This window comes from Motacilla alba, chromosome 18 (genome assembly GCF_015832195.1).
Source record: "Motacilla alba alba isolate MOTALB_02 chromosome 18, Motacilla_alba_V1.0_pri, whole genome shotgun sequence".
NCBI classification, from domain to species: domain Eukaryota; kingdom Metazoa; phylum Chordata; class Aves; order Passeriformes; family Motacillidae; genus Motacilla; species Motacilla alba.
In genome coordinates, this window is record NC_052033.1 from 9125971 (window position 1) to 9145053 (window position 19083).

Genomic DNA, 19083 nt, shown 5'->3' on the forward strand with positions numbered 1-19083 from the left:
TCATCTGTGTAAACTGGCGTGAGGTTGGTACATCACTGGGGGCATATTCCAATACCAATGTCACTCCAAAACGGCTCATTTTGCCTTGGAATGATTTTGCTATAACTATCAGGAGTCTTTGGTACTCAGAAGAGTCCATGCTCCAGTGACAAACATGAGCCTCGGAGTGACAGTTCTATTATTCAATCCAAATTTGCATTCCAAATATCCTCATCCTCTACAGATGCTGAGAATACTGTTTTCCCCAACACCATGGGTCCCAGCGGGAGATGCTCTGCAGAAACAACCAGAGAGGAGCCTGTGTGGAGCAGAAATTGCCATCTGAATCCCTGCATTATGCCCCCAGAGCAACATGTGATGCTTGTTTCAGCCTTTATTAGCAGCGACACAAGGAAGCTTTTATCTTCTGTTTACTGGGATGGGAATAAACACGAAGAGTTAATATGTAACCATCCTTTTCTGGGTTTTTAAGGGCAGAGCCCTGGCCCGGGGGCACTCGGGACGTCGGGGACTGGCAGGATGCATCCCCTGGCCCTGCTCGGGTGCCTCGTGGCTCTGAGCCACTGCGCTCTCACGTCCAAAGGTGAGTGTCTTCCACGTCCTAGGGGCAGCCCCATGCTGCGGTGAGAATGGGAGAAACTGGAGAAAACAACGGGATTTTAAAGCCTCTAGATAATCCTGGTCAAGTGTTTTGAACAGGGCTTTTCTCTGAAAGCTTTTCTTCTCGCTTTTCGCTGTCCATTCTTCCCTCTGTCTCTTCCTGTGGTGAGGTGAGTGGCTCTGTACAGAAGCATGAAATGAAGGAAAGCAGAAGAAATGCTGACAGATGTTGTGGGACCCAGCTGCCTGGGTGCCAGGGGGGAAGTGTGTGTGCCAGGAATTAACCTGCTCCATCCCTGCTCACCCGCTCACCCCTCCATGCCTGAACAGCTCCTGCCTCGCTTTTCTCCTCCTTTCCCCCACACCCAGAGCTACAGGCACTGTCTTCTGTCTCCTCTCCCTGTGTTTGCCATTTATTTCTCCATCCTGAGCTCCCTGTCCCTCTGTGCTCTCCCCTCGATGGCAGCAGGAGCCTCTCTCCATGTCCTCAGCAGGAGCTCAGGCTGCACCCTCCGTTCCTCCCTCGCTGTTCCCTCCTGTTCTCACCCTCTGGCTAACGAGCTGTTCCTGCTGTCACCGTGTTAAAGCTGTTGGGGAAGCAGAGCTGGCTCGTGGAACAGAGGGTCTACCCCAGTGAACAGAAAAGCTGGAAAAAAAAGGGATTTAATTACAAGAAAAATACCTGATTTCAGGCTGACCCCCACCAAATGGATTTGGATTAAAAATGAAAGGCGTTTGTTTGCTTCTAAGTCCTTCTCACCCTGTTTTGTCCAAGGCGATTTATTTTAATTGAATTCACAGAATCACAGAATCACCAGGCTGGAAGAGACCTCCAAGGTCATCGAGTCCAACCCAGCCCCAACATCTCACCTAAACCCTGGCACCCAGTGCCACATCCAGGCTTTGTTAAACATACCCAGGGATGGGGACTCCACCACCTCCCCGGGCAGAACATTCCAGAACTTTATCCCCCCTTCTGTAAAACACTTTTTCCTAATATCCAACCTATATTTCCCTTGACCCAGCTTTACTCAATTTCTGCACCACCTTCATAAATCTATTTTGGAGGAAAAGTAAATTTTAGTTTAAAAAGTGACACAAAATCTGACTGGGACCATTAGTAGAGCTACTGAGGAGAAGAAGAACACCACTTTTTTTTCTGGCTAATACTTATGGCAGCCATCAGCTGCCTCAGGAAGACAAAAGCTCAGGGCAGGGAAATATTATAACTCATAACGATAGAGAATCCTCTGCTTCAAGCTGAGAAATCCAAACAACTCCAATTTACTACCCAATCTCTTGTAAATTCCTTTCCTCTAGTCTGTCCCAGGCCACCAGAAGTGTTGTTTGCCACACTCAATGTAGACAAAAAGGTGTATGAAGTGGGTGAGGAAGTGGAGTACACCTGCCGGCCCGGGTTCATGCCCAACAGTGGGCAGAGGAAGTACACCTGCCTCCCGACGGGCAAGTGGGCCTTCAACACCCTGCTGTGCCTCCGTGAGTACCCCAGCACCTCTGCTCCTTTCGTGGATCTGAAAGGGTATTTCACAACCCACGGGAGGAACTGGGTGGATTTCAGCAGGTCTCTCTCCACTGGTTCTTCCCTCACTCCACAACAGTGTGTGGAAGAGGGGTGGTGATGGAAAGGATCTTCCCATGTGTGTCCCACACCTGCCCTTCAGCCCCTGCTCCTGGATGGGATGGAGATTGGAGCTGGATAGGGGGAACCTTCATCCACCCCAGCCCAGCAGTGCTCATTCTCTAACAACATGTGCTGCTTCATAACCCCTGCATTTATTGCATCCCTCCAGAGGCATTTCCATCATTTCATTGCAGACAACTTACATTCTCACACAATCAAGTGTTAAAAACATTTAATCCCAAAAACTTGTATTTTGATGGAAATGTACAACAGCCAGACTTGTGGAATGTAGCACATGGGAGTGGAGAAATGTGAAAGACAGCAGGATGAACCTTTATGATCTACTTGTCCCACTATAATGAAATTATTATGTCATGCCTCATGAAATAATATGATCCTTTTTTAATATTTAATGAACAGCAAAGAGATGTCCCCCTCCTCCACCCCTGCAGAATGGGAGAATGGATTTTGAAGAGTTTCAGTACCAGAGTACTGTAACATTTTCATGTGATCCAGGGTAAGTGTTCTCTTCCCATGCTGCCAAGTAAACAACCTAAATCCCATTGTAGTATCACCCACTGCCATACTGCAAGACAGAGAACATTGAAAAGTGCACACAAAAACTCATCTGCATTTCAGAAATCATAAAAAAAGCCTGCCTGGTGATCCACCTCTGTTCAGTCTTGGCTATAACATTATGGGGCTTTGCTACTCCAAAGAAAAGTCTTACAAATATGGAAACCACCAAAATAGCAGAGATTTCATGCAAAAAAATTTATTCTGGACTGCTTTTCAAATCCTCTTATTACATCATGAGATGAAATCCTACAGCAGAGAGTAGATAATCTCCATCAAAGTTATGCTGTTGGGCTCTGAGGACTGGAAATTGTGTTTCTATGCCTTTCCAAGCTCAGTAAATGAAAACATGAGGTTAATCTTAACTTACCTGCAGTAAATGCACTTTTCCTCAGGACTGTTCGTTTGCTTTAGGAAAAAGGATGCATTTTAAAAAATAGTTATGCTAAAGGCAGGGAAGCATTTGATAGTAGCATGTATTTAATTGTATTTGGGTAATTAATGACAAAACAGGGCTTACCTGGAAGGTCACAGGTGAGACACAGCCTAGAGCTCACTGAAAAGTGCCAACAGCCTCAACAACCTCCTTCTGTAAAGAAGGAGCAAGATAAGGAATAAATAAATTCAACTATGACACCAAGGGTAGCAAGGGGACTCGATTTGGTTTTGTTAAATCTAATTTACTGGGTTTCAGCTGTGTGATATTGAAATGCCAGACACATGAAGAATATTTCTTTAAAACTCAGAGTAGATGTTAATAGTGTGAATACAGAGGATGGGAGAGAAGTGTGTAATGCGCATATGGAAATTGAAATGTCTGGGATTAAAATACAACAATGCACCACAGTGACTTTAGTTCTCAAGAGCACTGAGTTCTTTCCAATATTTGGTCCTAATTGCCATAATTAACTGGGAACTCCTCCCAGAAAACCATAACATTGGCATTAGCAATCACAGATCAATATTTGCTATTTACATACATCCATAGTATTACTCAGTTATAGAAATTATTATGTAAAACAGAATATAAAGTTGAAACAACAAAACATCTTCTTGTATCAAGCCTTCTGCCCGGGTCGTTGCAATATTTGGATATTAACAGTTTTTCAGATCTGATTCTAAACTTCCTTTGAGGTCAGGAACTGTTAAATTAGAGAAGGATTTCAGAGCTAGATTCTTAATTCTGTTTAGGAGAAATGACAGATCTTTGATTGATCTCCCTGCTGGGATAACCAGGTCTGTTTGTTTCCAGCTACAACCTCGTCGGGTCAAGAACGAGCCAGTGCATGGCAGATGGAAAGTGGACTGGAACTTTTCCCCAGTGTCAACGTATGTCTTTCAATAAAAAATAAATATCCTTATTCTTATTCCAGAAATACTCCTTTGCATTGCTCAGAATTATACATACTCTTATTCAGAAATCTCCTCTAGTGCTGTGCAAAAGCTGGTCAGGAAAAATCAAGCAGAATGCTGCATGTTTGGTTTTCTACGGGTGGGTTTTAGAGAAATACAGTTGAAAGGTCTGAACAAAAGGTCGGGATCAGGGATGCTATTTACAGCTGGAGGTAAGATGCTTATCCACTCAAATTCCTCCTCCCTGTGTATAAAAAGAGGATATTGTCATGCCTCTGTACTTATGCAGGGTTTTGCTATAACCTATCCTGCAAAAACACTTGACTGAAAAGCAGTAATATTATCTGAAAAATCCAGCAAAATGAATTCCATACTCTGAGGCCCCTCTGACACTTTTAATTTGAATTATATTTTTCCAGCTATGATTCCACGTGGGTTCATTTAGTCATAAGAATGTTGCTCCTCTGATTCCACAATTATTTGATCTTTAAGATTTAATTTTCTGAACGCTGTGCTTTTGTAGCTGTGACTTGTGCACCTCCCTCGCTCCCGGAATTTGGGGTCCTCTCTTTCCGTCGCCTAAATCCTGGAAATGTCTCTCATTTCCTGGACACAATCCAGTTTGAATGTGTCCCTCCTCTCGCCCTGATTGGGAATGACACAGCCACCTGCACGGCCAATGGCACCTGGAGCAGCATTCCAGTGTGCAAGGGTGAGTAACTCACTTTCATCCACACCAAAAAATATTCCTGAGAATTGCACATACAAAACTAAATGAACGACAATATTTTTAATTTTTTTTTAACAACTGTAATTGCAAACATACAGCACAATTCCTCTGCAGCTGAATTCTGCAATCGTTCAGGCTGGTGGATCAAGGAGATTGCTAACCCATGGCACATCACATTGGATTGACAAAACATTTGCTGCAGGTGTAAAGGTTATATAAACAAACCCTGCTAAACATGCTGCACAGTGGGGAACCTGAGCCTGGCTTCCCGTGTGCAGCCAACATTTGATTGTAAGTGCTCAGATTCACCTAAGAAACAGCCAACCTTACCCTCAGGCCTAAAAAGCTTCCCTGCTTTTAGTTAAATTACACCACGTTTAAGTCATGTTATAACCACAGACTGCAATGGATGTGTATTTAAAACAAGTAATGTTTATTTATTTGTTGTGGTTTTTAAGCTGTCTTTCCCCTGGCTGTGTTTTCCTGTGAAAGAGGCTGCAATGACCCACCGTGAAAATTTTTGTACATTTTTCAGGTTTATAGCTTTTTGACCTGTGACACTGCTAAAGCTTTGGGTTTGGTTTTGTCCCCAGATGTCACCTGCCCCACTCCAATAGGAATAGAGAACGGGTTCATAGAGTTTGCTGTGCGCAGAACCTATCACTACAACGAGAGCGTCAGCTTTGGCTGCCAGCCTGGCTTCGTGATGGAGGGATCCAAACATTCCCGCTGTGAGAACACTGGAAACTGGTCCACAAAGCCAGCCTGCAGAGGTGAGCACACCCCATCCCCAGAAACCAGGGATCAAACTGAACTCTTCCACCTGACCACTGCTCTGACTGCTGAGCTGTCACTCCTTTGTGCAAGAGCTGTGCTCAAAAGGAAGCCAAAAAAGGAATTGCAAGGCCCTGATAATCTAAGCCCACTCCCAACATGGAATGTTGTATGACATTGATCTATCTGGATTGACTTCAATAATCAGCCATGTAACTTTATTCTGTCTGAGTATTTCCTCTCCTCTTCCTATTTCATGTCATTAGAAATTACACTGAGGCTGGATTTTCACTGGAAACTTTTGACCTTATGCTTCAGGGTCTGAATTTCTTCAGCATTTCAATACCAGCAGAAGTTCTGTCCATATGTAGGACACATTTTTCATTCCCAAATGTCACATACACAGAATTCTGCTGGGATCTGATAGACCCCCTTTTCAAACCTGCTCCTTATAATTGGATTTTTTTTCCAGCACCATGTAAAATACCAGTTAAGAAAGCTGTAGTATTGTACAATGGTGAGAAGAAGAGAGTTCAGAATGACCTGAAGGATGGCATTCTGCACGGGGAAACTGTATCCTTCTTCTGCAAGAACAAGGAAAAATCCTGTGCCTACACTGTAGATGCGGCATGTGTGGATGGCAACTTCACCCTCCCTGCCTGTTTTAAAGGTATGAGCCAGGCTGCTCACAAACCAGCTCCTGGGGGATGGGGGAATTACAACTGCTTTAGAGTGGGGGACAATGCCATAATTCATCTTCAAGCCCTATTTGAGTGGCTATTTGAATTATTGGGTATTTGAGTTATTGGGTATTCTGGAAGAAAACGGCCTCAGGAGAGAATGCCCAGCAAGAATTTTCCTTTGGTTGTGTCAGAGCCCTGCTTTAATTCCTGTCCTGTCCTAGAAGATGCTACTTAAAGATGTTACTAGCCCAAAGAAAAGGCCATATGTAAAGTATTCTGGGATTTCCCAAATCCTTGGATCAGCACCTTCTTTAGGGACAAAAAGCCTGAACACTGCTGCAGGCTTGAGGACCTGACATATTCCCTCTTATTCTGGTGAGTTATTCCCACCTTGTGCTGATCAGGAAAACACTTTGGACCAAGAGTGTTGAAAAGCAGCTGAGAGCTGTGGGGAGGAATTGATGCTGGAGAAACAGCTTCTCAGGCTTTCAGAATAAACAAACAGACATTACCAACTTCGCTAGCAAGAGGAAATGTTTCACACTTGTTTTGTCAATATTCCTTGCATAGAATTTTCCTTGTAAGTTTTATTTTCATTTCTAAGCGAAGGAAAAGCACGGCCTATCCACGATGAAAACATCTCTCCTCACATTTGGCTTCTGATGCACGTAGCTCAGCTTTGTTAAGATAGAAAATAAAAGTGTATTTCTTCCAATAGTTTCATTATGATGCAAAGACTGACTGCTCACCTTGCTGTTGTTTTCAGCTGTCACATGTTAAGAAATTAACCCAAGTTCTTCACTTGTCTCCAACAGAACGTGGCTTTTTCTCAACTCTGGTGAAGAAAGACCCCTCAGAGATGAAAGCATGCGAAGATGAAGCCTGAAGCAGAGAAATAACCCAGCACTAAATTTCTGCCTTACTGAGACAGAACATTCCATACACAAGAGAAAAACTTAGGTCCTGTGAGTGTAACTTGGGTCTTGTGAATGTAACTCAGGTCCTGTAAGTGTAAATTTCCAGGTGAACTCTGGAATCTGTGATCTGGGAATGCTTTCTTCTCTCCCACCATCCCCTCCAGTGCCTTCCACAAGCTACAACACATCATATCAGCCATTAACTTCCACTCTCTTGTCTCTGCCTTCTTCCACATCCCTGCACTAGTGCCTCTCTCTCCACATTTCCAACATTTATGCAACTGTAAATGACCTCCTCAATAGCAGTTGCTTTACAATAAAGTGATTTTCAGCCACTAGTGTGCTCTTATTTAATATTACCTAATCATCAATCAGATCCTTTAGCTCTAGACTGATTTATAGCAAGAGGCCTTAATCATTAGTAATTACTGGGTTCTGATTCCATTACCACTCCCCTGTGACAGGGAGCGGACCTTTAATTATAGATAGACAGAGGGTCATGAGCCTGGGATTTTCCAGAATTTACGTAAGTAGAAAGAATGAGATTTCCAAATGAGTTTAAAGCCAAGAATCCAACCATGATTTAAACATCAACAGCATCAGATAAAGGGGTTTTTAATACTTCTAAAAAAATTTGCTTCAGTTAGTAAGACTATTTACTTTTTAGAGATTCTAACTTCACCTTCTAACAGTGGTTTAAAACAGGGGTTTTAAACCACTGTTAATTTTTACCTCTGTTTCAATATTACACAATATAATTGCTTCAGTTTTGGGTTTTGTTGGTTTTGGTTTTTTGGGTTTTTTTTTAAGAGAACTGTACGTCATTGAGCAACAGTTCTGATCTCTGATCATTAAGTAGCTCTGAAGTAAACTATACCTCTAATTTGATTTATGATACAGGCAGCTTACTGGTATGATCCAGTCTGGCAAGTTTTGTGCTTATGTCTGTATTTTCATTCAGAAAAAGTAATTATAATTTCAACATACTAGAAAGTGATAGAGAAATATTTGTGGTACACTTACAATAAATTGTCATGAGTCATGCAGGGTTCTCTCTGCAGTTTAAAAGCCTTTTCTTTGATAAAAAGCATGAGCTCCACAGTAAGTAATAATCCACTGCAGAACTTTTAAAAAGACCGTTTAACATTAGGATCAAGCTACTTGTAAGATGGTAGAGCTGCCATTAAAGAACTCTAAACATATTCTAATTATCTTTTTTCTTTTTCCTTTTTTTGTAAGGCTGCATATGAATATTTTAATAGTATGACTGATACAATTCATCCTTATGCTTCCTATTTTTAAGGAGAGATTCAGGCAGCTTTTATTAAGTATTTAGTACTTTGTACTCAGCAACAATTTAATTTTCTATGCAGAGACAGACAAATTCATGCTGGTAACTGAAGTGGGTATTTTGTTGGTGCAGCGTATGCCATATTTTGGTTGAACACATTTAGTTGGGATCCTCAAAGTTTGCAGGCCAAGATACCCATAAGTCCTTCTAACACATGCATAGCTGATCTAGCAGGAGCCAATTAATTTGGAAATCCAGTCTAAATATGGTGTGAATCCATCTCTGGGATCAGGATGTTCCGGACAGTTGCTGAGATACCAAGCACAGTTTAATATTAACTCGTGTGTCACAGCAAACCCTGTGAAGTTGGCGTAAGCAAACTTAGCATTCACTGCCACCCAAATGCAGCTTGCCCCTGAAATGCCTTGTGTTTTGCACAAAAAACAGCTGCCCCAGGAAAACGGAGGTTTTTCTAAGGAAATTTTCCCAGTTCTACTTACCCATACAGCAGAATAATGACTGAACAAATCAGCTGGCCCTGCTTCCTCACTGGATGTGAAGCACTGGAATATTTGAAAGGATCACCCTTAGGAGCCAATGTTCACATGCTGAATTTATTATCTACTTTCCTGAAGCAAGAAGAGGGAGAAAAAAAAAATCTGTGACCTGTTAACTCTTTGAAGTAGTGAGGTGTTTGTGAATCACAACTTTCCAGACATGAAAGATTTGCTCAGAAGGGCTGAAAAATAATGTCTCGCAACTCGAAGTGTTCCAGAAGCTGGTATGAGGCAGTGAGTTCTTTTTTTTTTTTCTGTATTTTTGAGATGTTTAAAAAATGCCTTAAGCTGTGTTCATGTTACTTGTGGCAACCTGCCAAGACAGTTAAAGAGATAAGAGAACATAAAATGTGGGGGGAAAAAAGTATTGAATATGTTTTGCTTAAATGACCGTATTTTTACAATTCAAATTGGGAATTTGTGCTGCATTCTGGTTGGGATATCTTTGTGTTCTGTATCAGTGTGTCTACAGTGATTTCCTCAAGAGGGTCATGGCACATAGTGCTCCTTATGTCCAGGCTGCAGCTTTGGATGGAGACAAGACCTCAGTCATTTCCTCAATCTTGTGGTTTTTTTCTGGTTTTTTTTTTGGACAGAAGTTACGCAATTGTCAAATTACTTCAGGTAGGCTCCATCCTCTCTGGCCACTCTGCTCTGCCTTAGGAAGCAGACCCAGAAACTGAATCTACTACCTCAGGAAATTTCTCCTAGAGTAGTGGTTACAGTCATTGATTTTACTTGGCCTCGTGCTCTTTTTGATCATGTTCCAGCAAATTCAGTTTTTCAAAGTACTTTGTGATGAGTATGACAGAGATACACTCAAATCTGAAGGCAACGTGCAGAAACACAGCAGCCTTACTCTGCTGGAACGATCTACCATGGATTTAACACAGATGAGAAATGTCCCGTGTTCCAATATATATCAAATGGCAACTATTTTCAATCTGGAATTTCAAGATAGTAAATCATCCTTGTAATGTACTCTTGAGATTCTACTGTGGTTGAAATACTCCATCACTGATTTTTGCCCTGCTCCTGTGCAAATGTGGGTTTAAGGCACTCTGAATAGGCCCCAGTGTAGCTGTCAGATCTATCACCCAATGAGCACTAACACAGAATCATTCCTGGTGAAGATTAGCTGAGAAATCAAAGAAAACAGCCAATTTCCTACTGTACATGTAAGGGTTTCTTGTTTGATCTGTATGTGCATCTGAATCAAACTCAGAAGTGTTGAAGAGTTTGTTTGTTCGAGATAAAAGTGCTTTAGATGCTACACACAGAGCAAAGCCCATGACAGATTTTGGGGAAAGAGAAATGTATGAATCAAAGAGGTCAGAGGGTTTATTTGGGATCGTACATACACACAATCACTTCACTCAGGAAGAGACTGAACAGCTAAAAGATTTCTCTGATTCTTTTGGATTAATTGATGGTTGTCTCAAGATGGCTACAAAACAACAAGTACAACCCATGGTTTTTGTGCAGAAGTGTCAGGCATGTGCTTTGAAATTCTTCTATTCCACAACACCCCCTCATGTTCTCTGTCCTTGGGATAGGACAAATCAGAAACCATCACTAATATAGAGCACATGTTTTAAAGTGAGCTCAAAACTGCTCTATTACCTATAAGAATATAATTGAACAGATTTTACTCAGAAACTGTGAATAAAATTGGCTCTGCAATTATTGAACCTTCTCTTGAAATTTCATTCTCATTTTATCCACTCAGATTTCTGGCACCCACCCCCCACTGCTCAGGCTCAAAAGCTACTTCTGATTTATTGACCTTTAACTTCAGGGTGGCAAATATTTCTCACTAAGCTCTGAAGAGAAACACTTTTTTCCCCCAAATGTTGATCATAATAAAGGTACAAAAAATAGATACAGCCAATATCCACCTAGCAGGAATAAAATACCACATCACAAAGAACCTGGACTTGTCCCCCACTGCTGCTGTACCCTCACTTTTCTAATCCCAGGCCTCCTGTACTCATGAGGCACCAAATCCATCCCCTGCATATCAAGGACCTGGACCAAGCCCGTTAAATTCATAGCACAGAATCGTAGAATTGAGTTGGAAGAGACCTTAAAGCCCATCCAGTACCACCCTTTTGCCATGGCAGGGACACTTCCCCTGGCCCAGGCTGCTCCAAGCTCCAGTGTCCAGCCTGGCCTTGGGCACTGCCAGGGATCCAGGGGCAGCCCCAGCTGCTCTGGGCACCCTGTGCCAGGGCTCACCCCCCTCACAACCAGGAATTCCTTCCCAATATCCCATCCCTCCCTGCCCTCTGGCAATGAAGCCATTCCCTGTGTGCTGTCCCTCCATCCCTTGTCCCCAGTCCCTCTCCAGCTCTCCTGGAGCCCCTTTAGGCCCTGGAAGGGGCTCTGAGCTTTCCCTGGAGCCTTCTCCAGGTGAGCGCCCCCAGCTCTGCCAGCCTGGCTGCAGAGGGGCTCCAGGCCTGGCATCATGGTGGTGCCTGCTCTGGGCTCTCTGCAGCAGCTCCAGCTCCTCCCTGTGCTGGGCCCGGGGCTGGGGCAGCTCTGCAGGTGGGCTCTCACCTGAGGGGCAGAGGGCAGAAGCCGTCCCTGCTGCCCACGCTGGGGATCAGCCCAGGGCACAGGCCGGGCACGCTGAGCTCCTCACCCTTCAACACCCGAGTCCTTCCCCAGGAGGGCTGTGCATCCATTCCCCACCCAGCCCGGGTTTGTGCTGGGGTCGGCCAAACCCAGGGGCAGGACTTTGCACCCAGCATTTTTTTCATGGAAAGTGATAAAGTTCTGGAATGTTCTGCCCGGGGAGGTGGTGGAGTCACCATCCCTGGGTGTGTTTAACAAAGCCTGGATGTGGCACTCGGTGCCAGGGTTTAGTTGAGGTGCTGGGGCATGGGTTGGACTCGATGATCTTGAAGGTCTCTTCCAACCTTGTGTGATTCTGTGATCTCCCATTTCTGCCTCGAGCTCCCCAAGGCTCTGCTGGGGACTCCTGAGGCGTTTTCCGTGCGTGTCTGAGCGGATCCATAACTATCTACAAAGGGAATCTGGGGTTCAGCACTGGGTGTAGCCATGACCGCACTGCTGGGGCTGTGGTGACATTCATCACTTCGGGCAGGAATCACAGAATATCCTGAGCGGGAAAGATCATCGAGTCCAGCCCCTGTCCCTGCACAGACACCGCAACAACCCCACCCTGGGCATCCCTGGCAGCGCCGCCCTGGCTCCTGTCCCCGGTCACCAGAGGGAAGAGTCCAGCGCCTCTCGGAGCTGTGACTGCCTTTCCGCGGTGCCCCACCAGCACCTTCTCGCACTCCTCAATCCCGAGAGCTTTCCCCGTTCCTGGGGACGAACAACTCCCCAGCCCCTGCGGGCTGTGCTCGCCGTCTCCATGCCCCGCCTGAGGCCGCCCGGGCCGGGCCGGGGCAGCCCCGGTCACCGCGGAAACGGAAACGCGCGGGGCCGGGGCCGGGGCCGCCGGGAGCGGGGCCGGTTTGAACGTTCGGCCGCCGCCGCCGCCTCCCCCCGCCGTGGCCGCGACCCGCAGCCCCCCAGGTAACGGGGCAGGGCCCGCGGGGCCCGGCGGGGCAGGGAGGGCTGCCGGGGACACTGGTGTGCGGCCCGGGCGGGGCGCGGCCGGGACCGGGGCTGACCGCCGGGAAGGGCCCTGGGGCGGGCCCGGGTGCGGCTCCGCCGGCACGGGAACGCGTTCATTGCTGGAATGTGCCGGGAGAGTCCCGCGCTGCTGGGAACGAGCGGCGCGGGAGCGAAGAGCGCTGCTCTGTGGGCGCTGCTTCCTGAGAAACAGTCCTGACAGCTCCTTGGTTCTGTTACTTGTAACTATCGCTCTACTTGCTGTTTTCCCTCCTTTCTCCCTCCTCTTCTTTAAAAACAACCCAACCTCTAATTCTAAGGAATACCAAGTTAGGAATGCGGTATCACACAAACGCCTTGAGGTGTTTTATACAAATTGGGTGTAATGAATATATTTATGGTGTGGTTGGCTGTTCCGTTTCAAATCTAAACAAGCACATTCTTGTAGATTACACTGAGAACCTGTTATTTACAAAGCATCTGTCTTAGGCTTGTGTTTATTTGAACATAACACATCTAGTTTCGCTTTCTGTATTGTTCCAAGCACATCTTTGTGTGGCCTAATATGAAGAGAGACTGATGTAAAACAGTATTTGACCTTTTCTACATCAATGGCATTAATTTTGCAGGTTACTTTGTGTGCTTTCAAAATGAGTAGTGAAGATGAAATAAAGGAAAAACTGGATGCGGAATTAGATCGCTGTGTTGTGGCCATGAAACCCTATGTCCTTAACCTGCAGCATAGTTCAGGTACAGGTAGTAAAATGTGCATTTTAGCACTAATAACAAAGCCCTAGGGACTGACAATTATTATGTGTAATTAATTTAACCAGGCACTTCGTCTCTGACATTACAAGGTACAGTTTTGATGCGGGTTTGCACAACTTCTAAAGTTGGATGTTTTAGGTACCTACTGCAATTGTTTGACCTTATCTGTCTTGTTTTCATGATGTAAATGTGCTTTTGCATAAATACATTAACGTCTATCTTTAAAAACCTAGTTCAGTAGAAACCAAAAGCTTTTAAAGGGCATTGTTTCTGAGATAGCAAATATTTTTTAATTATAAAGTTGTTAACAATTTGTTCAGGAATATAGCAAATATTTTTTAATTATAAAGTTGTTAACATTTGTTCAGTAATAGGAACATCAATTAATAAATGATGTTGCATCAATCTAATTTTTACAACAAGCTAGTTATTATTAAAGGAACAAACCCTACAAATTAAGAGTTTTATGTACAAACATTTAACCAAATGAATAATTTCCTTATCTGATAGCAAATCTTGTGTAAGTAGAGATGTATTTTTTTAATGGATGAGGATTGATTGTGTATTTAAAGTATTAATGCTCATGCAAGCTGTAAGTTGTAGTTTATAGCATCTCTTGTAGTGAGTGCAGAATTCTTGGGGTTTCCAATTCCATGTTGTTTACAAAAATCATGCTAACTTCTGGTAAACATGAATTTATAGAAAATATTTATGCAATGTGTAAATTTGAACCATTGTTAAAGACTTTTTTTTCCCTAAGTATTTAATAATTTATTTTATTTGGTTTGGTCATTTGGGAGTTTGTTTTGTTTTAAACTTTGGTATAGAAGGGAGAAACGGGCAAAATTAGTGCCCAGTGATGGCTTTTGTTTTCTGCATGTGTTTCATTTGCTCTGAAAATGTATATTGACCACATATATCTGTATTTTCAGAAAGAAAAAGATGCTCACTATGGATTAAAAAACTCTGCAAACCTTCGGCAGCAGGCATAGGAATAGTGGGAAGGGAGAATCGAAACTTGTATGCAAAACTGCTGCTCCACATGCTGCAGAGAGGAGTTCTGAATGGTCCCTTCAGCCAGAAACCAGAGGAAGGAACGCTGAAAACCTTGCCTGCCTACATGGTGAGTGTCATTCCTTTATGAGACAAACTTGCTAAAATGTATCCTGGAAGTGCTTTTCCATCTTAGATTTGGCACAGATGTGACAAACGGTTCTGAATGGGTTGAGTGGATCTCGTGTGATAAATAAAGGCATTTCTTGTGGTTGATGCTGGGAAAACCTGTCAATGGGCAAAACTTTTTACATCTTCAAGATTCTGTTTAGAAGACTTATGAAAAAAGGTGTTTGAAGGAACAGAAAGATAATATCTTTCTAGTTCTTTGGAAAAAAATAAAAGGCCCTTGAGGCTTTCTTATGACCTAATCTGTAGATAGCTCTTGTGAAAGGAAAATTGTTCTTAAAGGTGGTGATTTTAGTAGCTTGAGAAGACTATGGAACTCACACAGACATTGTTAAAGTTTCAGTTTGTTTTCTGAAGAACTCAATATGCTGTGTCAACCCTTGACTTGTCACATGAGTGACATAACAATGCCAATTTTTGCTGAAATCACCCATCCTGTAAGAAGTATTGGAAAACATTTACACTGTTGCCATGAATTCCCATGGGTTGGGAAGGTGGCATTTGCACACCCCACTGACCTCTCTGGAAAAGGAATGATTGTACTGCAGATAGTCCTGCAAGAAATGCCATTAAGGGTGTAAAGACTGCATCTGTGTAAATGTATTCTCCTGTTGATTTTGCATTTGTTCTCTTTCTAGTCAGTTTATTTTGATGAACCGAGTTCACCAAGAGTTCGGAACAGCCACCCTGACTGCTTACCTGGGTGTACGGTGGGAGACCTGGGAAAATGTGACAGTAATGTATCCTCTGTGGAGGACTCATCTTCAACAACAGCTCCTGCACACGGGTGAGGTTTCTGTCCTTGCTTCAGCAGTGTTGGATTGGTATTTAATAGCTGTAAGCTCTGGATGTCTCAGTTTGGATGAGCGTATTGCACTCCCTCATGGACTCACCATCAGTGTTTACAGTCAGAAACTCTGGTAACAGCTTCGGTGTAATGAGAACTTCTAGACTGCTCTGTTCTTGCTTTTCTCCATTATGTCTTCTTCTCTGACTTCTTCACATCTCCTTCCATGTCCCATCCCCCCATCCTCTTTCTCTTCCTCTTGTTCTCCTCCTCCTTGCAGTTCCAGACACTTAACATGGAAAATCAAAGCTTACATCTGTAGTCTGAGGCCATGATGCTGAAAGCAGCTGTTTTAGCAGATAGTTTTTAATGTTTTTTTTCCCCTATAGATTAGAAATACAAACAAGCATCCAGATGGTAGATCTAGAGGTTTTTCTATAACTGTTGCTCACTGGTTTTTTAGAGGAAATGGAATAGTGGCTCCTTGCAGATAAGCAAGTTTTGCTGAGCGAGATTTAGGTTTTTGATTTGCAGCAGCCAGTGAGCTTAAACTGCATCCTCAGTCCCAGCCAGCTGAGAATAGAGCTGTTTACAGCAGGGAAAAAGGGTGAAATGTGTCATTATTAAGGTTTGTTTTCCTGTTGGCTTAGAAAGATGTCCCTGCAGTAGTGAAGGACTGACAAGCTGGTCATTTGGACACTTGGAAAACTTCAGCTCTATTCTGTCCTAATTTGTGGGAATCTTAGGTAAATTCCAGTTTAATCTACTATTCTTAAGTACTTACTTTCTGGATTTTCTTACATAGTGCAACTTTGTGCTGACTGTCAAGATCTGTGTTCCTTTTTTTTCTTTATGTGTCTGCATTTCAGTCATGGATGGAATTTCCACTTGTTTGCCCCTTTTAAAGTGTCATTAATGTTTAACCTCTCTGAAATCCTTGGTGAAGGAAGCACTCTTAGACATGGAGTGAATATTAGTCAAAGCTCAGTAGGTACTGTACAAGAGGAAGTGAGTGTTTGCTCTGCTTCTGGTTTCGTTTCATTGTGTTAGAAATGTATTTTCAAGTTTAGTTTCAGAAGTCCAATGCTTTTTCATGTCTTCACTTACATCTTTCATAAGTGGCCACCATTAGCTGTTCTCTTGTAGGCTCACTGATGTTTATGCTGTTTATCATCATTTTTCAATCATGTTTTTAGTTTTCCAGCAGTGATTTGGATAAGTGACAGATGGACACTTGCAAGTTAAATCACATGAATATTGAGTATCGTGAAACTCTTCTGTATCCATTAATGTGTGTAATTCTAACAATCATTTCAAAAGTTACTCTTATGTCTGAGGTCTCTGTACCTCCTTTTCTTGAGGATTAGGGGCTCTTCTGGTTGCTTGCATTCGTGCTCTGATAAGAACCTGTGGTTTTGATAACAGACTTGTGGTTTAAGAACCAGAGGCAGACAATGGAGAATTTCCAGTTGAGTTATGGTATTACTGATTTGGGCTTGGTGATACAGAGAAGTCACTGGAAAAGGAATGATTCTGATTTAGTTTCATTGTGTTAGAACACATTTTCAAGTTTAGTTTCAGATAGATACAGAAAATTGTTAAGAGGAGCTGTTCAGCTACCCTTAATTAAAAAAAAAATTGACATTATGAAAACAAGGGGTGTATCATGTTCTAGAAATGTTTTTTGAGACCTTGGAAGAATTTTTGTTACTGTTATGTCAGGATACCTGGCCCGGGTCTGACCAGGTGGTGTCAGCCCTGGGAGCAGCATCATGGAGTCAAAGTATCACTCTGGGTGTTAGGAGCAATAAAGCAATATCAGCACAACTCTCCCCTGTTAGGCCCAATTTAGCACACTGATCTCTCTACAAGGCCATACTTGAGGTATAAAAATACACCCAATTACTCTGAATTCCTGACTTGTGCTGTCAGCTGGGGTGGGATTTGCATATTCCTCCCTCTTCATCCCACTGGGGCTGGTCCCTGCTGGAGGAAAGCTGAGGTGCAGTTCCACCTATTCCCTCCCTTCTTTGCCACAGTTTTTCTCTCTCTTCTACCTGGTTTATAGTAGAATACTGGGAATTTGATGTCTTTTCCCACTTTGTGTCTGAACCTAAGATTCAGCTTGGCCTGGCAAAGTTCCCAAAGTTATTTTTGGTGTAGTGAAGCTTTATTTCACTTTTCCCCTTCTATGCTGTGGGAATGAAGCAATACGTACATTGGTGATCACAGTGGTTCCCAAGACTCTGCTGAGTTCCCTGGAGACCTGCATTGCAAATTATTCCCTGGATTGCAAATTATTCCATGCCAGGAGAAGCCAGTAAATGTAATTGAATAACGTTACTACTTTAAAGGAATTAAAAATCAGGTGTACAGGCACAGGTCTGCCAGTGGTGCTTGGACCAAGAGTGGGGCTGTGTCTAAGGAAGTCTGAATTTGTGTTGGAAAATTTTGATGGTTCTGTAGATTACATAAATTAATCTTCATTGCAATAAGAAACTTAGTTTTCCTGCAAGTTTTGCAGAAAAATACTGAAGGTAAATATTTCAGCTGTTGTGTTTTGAAAAATACGAAATATTTACATATTTAATATTTATTTCAATGTGCCCATGTTAAGATATTACCTATATCCAACATACAGATCCTGGTTTTCTTTGTATTTACAATTTTGGATGAGCAATCAATGCAGGTAAAACTGTAATATATTAAATATTTCTGGATGTGCAGTTTGTAGGGAGAGCCAGCAGATGGTGACCGAGTTCCACTGTATTTATCTCTGTCCTCTGAATGTGCACCGGGAAACTGCATCCATGGGCATGGAATTTGTGTAGTTGGATGAAAATTGTGCATTCCAGCCATGACTCAGTTCCTACAACATTTTCTCAGGGCAAAATAGATAATGTCAGTGAGACATGTTTGAGTAACTGCTTGATGTTCTTTATCTCAAGATTCTCTCCTTTCAAAGACCCAAACAAACAGAAATTCTTTTCATAGTGATTTTTATCTTGCAATACAGATAATTCTGTGTTGGACAATTCTGACTTTTCCATATGAAGTTGTTTTTCTGCCTAAATAAAAGCCTTAGGTATACAAACCTTACTCGCAAACTGGGGTGTTGATGAATAAATCCAACCTGCTGGGACTGGAAAGGTGCAGCTTTATTTTGAAATGTGAGAGGGTTGGTTTGAGAAATGTTTAGATTGGTTTGAACAGAAACCTGGGCTTTCCGACTCTGTAGGAAAATTCTACTCTATGTTTATAGAGTGTGCCTGGAAACATTGTTAAAGGTTAGTGTGTAGTTATGCTGGACCAGGAAGAATCAGTGAATTTCCCTCACTTTGTTCCTAGAAGGAATATTTACTAATCTCCTTTATTAGCAGCAAATTGCTGCCTCCTCCTGTGCCAGCTCCCTGCTTGGGCTGAAGCAGGAGGTCACAGGTTGATGTCAAAACTCTGCTCATCCTTCACTCACCTGCAGTGGGAGGAAACAGAATTAATCTTGGGCTTTTTGGAGCCTGGCTTGTATTAGCAGGAGGCTGGAAAAGGTGATGGTCAGGTGATACATACTGGATATGAGCAAAATTGTGTTCCTCCTTAACAATCTCTTCAAATTCTGGTTGTACAATCAACTAAAGGAG

General features: G+C 43.0%; 2 protein-coding genes across 10 annotated transcripts in view; both read left to right on the forward strand.

Annotated features, from left to right (window-relative positions):
• Positions 1-426: 426 nt before the first annotated feature.
• APOH (apolipoprotein H) lies at positions 427-7610 on the forward strand. Of its 2 annotated transcripts, XM_038157563.1 has the most exons (8): positions 427-583; positions 1921-2097; positions 2663-2759; positions 4071-4147; positions 4695-4883; positions 5495-5674; positions 6148-6345; positions 7174-7610. In XM_038157563.1, the coding sequence occupies exons 1-8, from the start codon at positions 520-522 to the stop codon at positions 7242-7244; spliced, it is 1053 nt and encodes a 350-aa protein (XP_038013491.1). In that variant the 5' UTR covers positions 427-519; the 3' UTR covers positions 7245-7610. The 2 variants fall into 2 exon arrangements, with proteins under 2 accessions (XP_038013491.1, XP_038013492.1); XM_038157564.1 differs by lacking the exon at positions 1921-2097 and having other exon boundaries at positions 439-583.
• A 4857-nt stretch (positions 7611-12467) lies between these two features.
• Positions 12468-19083, forward strand: part of CEP112 (centrosomal protein 112) — a 188269-nt gene continuing 181653 nt past the window's right edge. For 2 of the 8 annotated variants that reach the window (XR_005259386.1, XM_038157555.1), the window contains exons 1-4: positions 12470-12669; positions 13338-13464; positions 14409-14599; positions 15297-15445. Coding sequence is in view for 7 of the 8 variants with exons in the window: in XM_038157555.1 (XP_038013483.1) it covers positions 13359-13464; positions 14409-14599; positions 15297-15445 (446 nt within the window). In the remaining variant the exon portion in view is untranslated. Of the gene's footprint in view, positions 12670-12691; positions 12951-13337; positions 13465-14408; positions 14600-15296; positions 15446-19083 lie in introns of those variants that run through there. The other 6 variants (XM_038157557.1, XM_038157551.1, XM_038157553.1 and 3 more) reach the window with 6 other exon arrangements.

Bases quoted from the DNA above. Each gene is read 5' to 3' on its own strand.
- APOH (XM_038157563.1), top strand. From the start codon at position 520: ATGCATCCCCTGGCCCTGCTCGGGTGCCTCGTGGCTCTGAGCCACTGC. The intron at 584-1,920 runs GTGAGTGTCTTC...CCTTTCCTCTAG, and splicing joins CTGCGCTCTCACGTCCAAAG to TCTGTCCCAGGCCACCAGAA. The intron at 2,760-4,070 runs GTAAGTGTTCTC...GTTTGTTTCCAG, and splicing joins ACATTTTCATGTGATCCAGG to CTACAACCTCGTCGGGTCAA.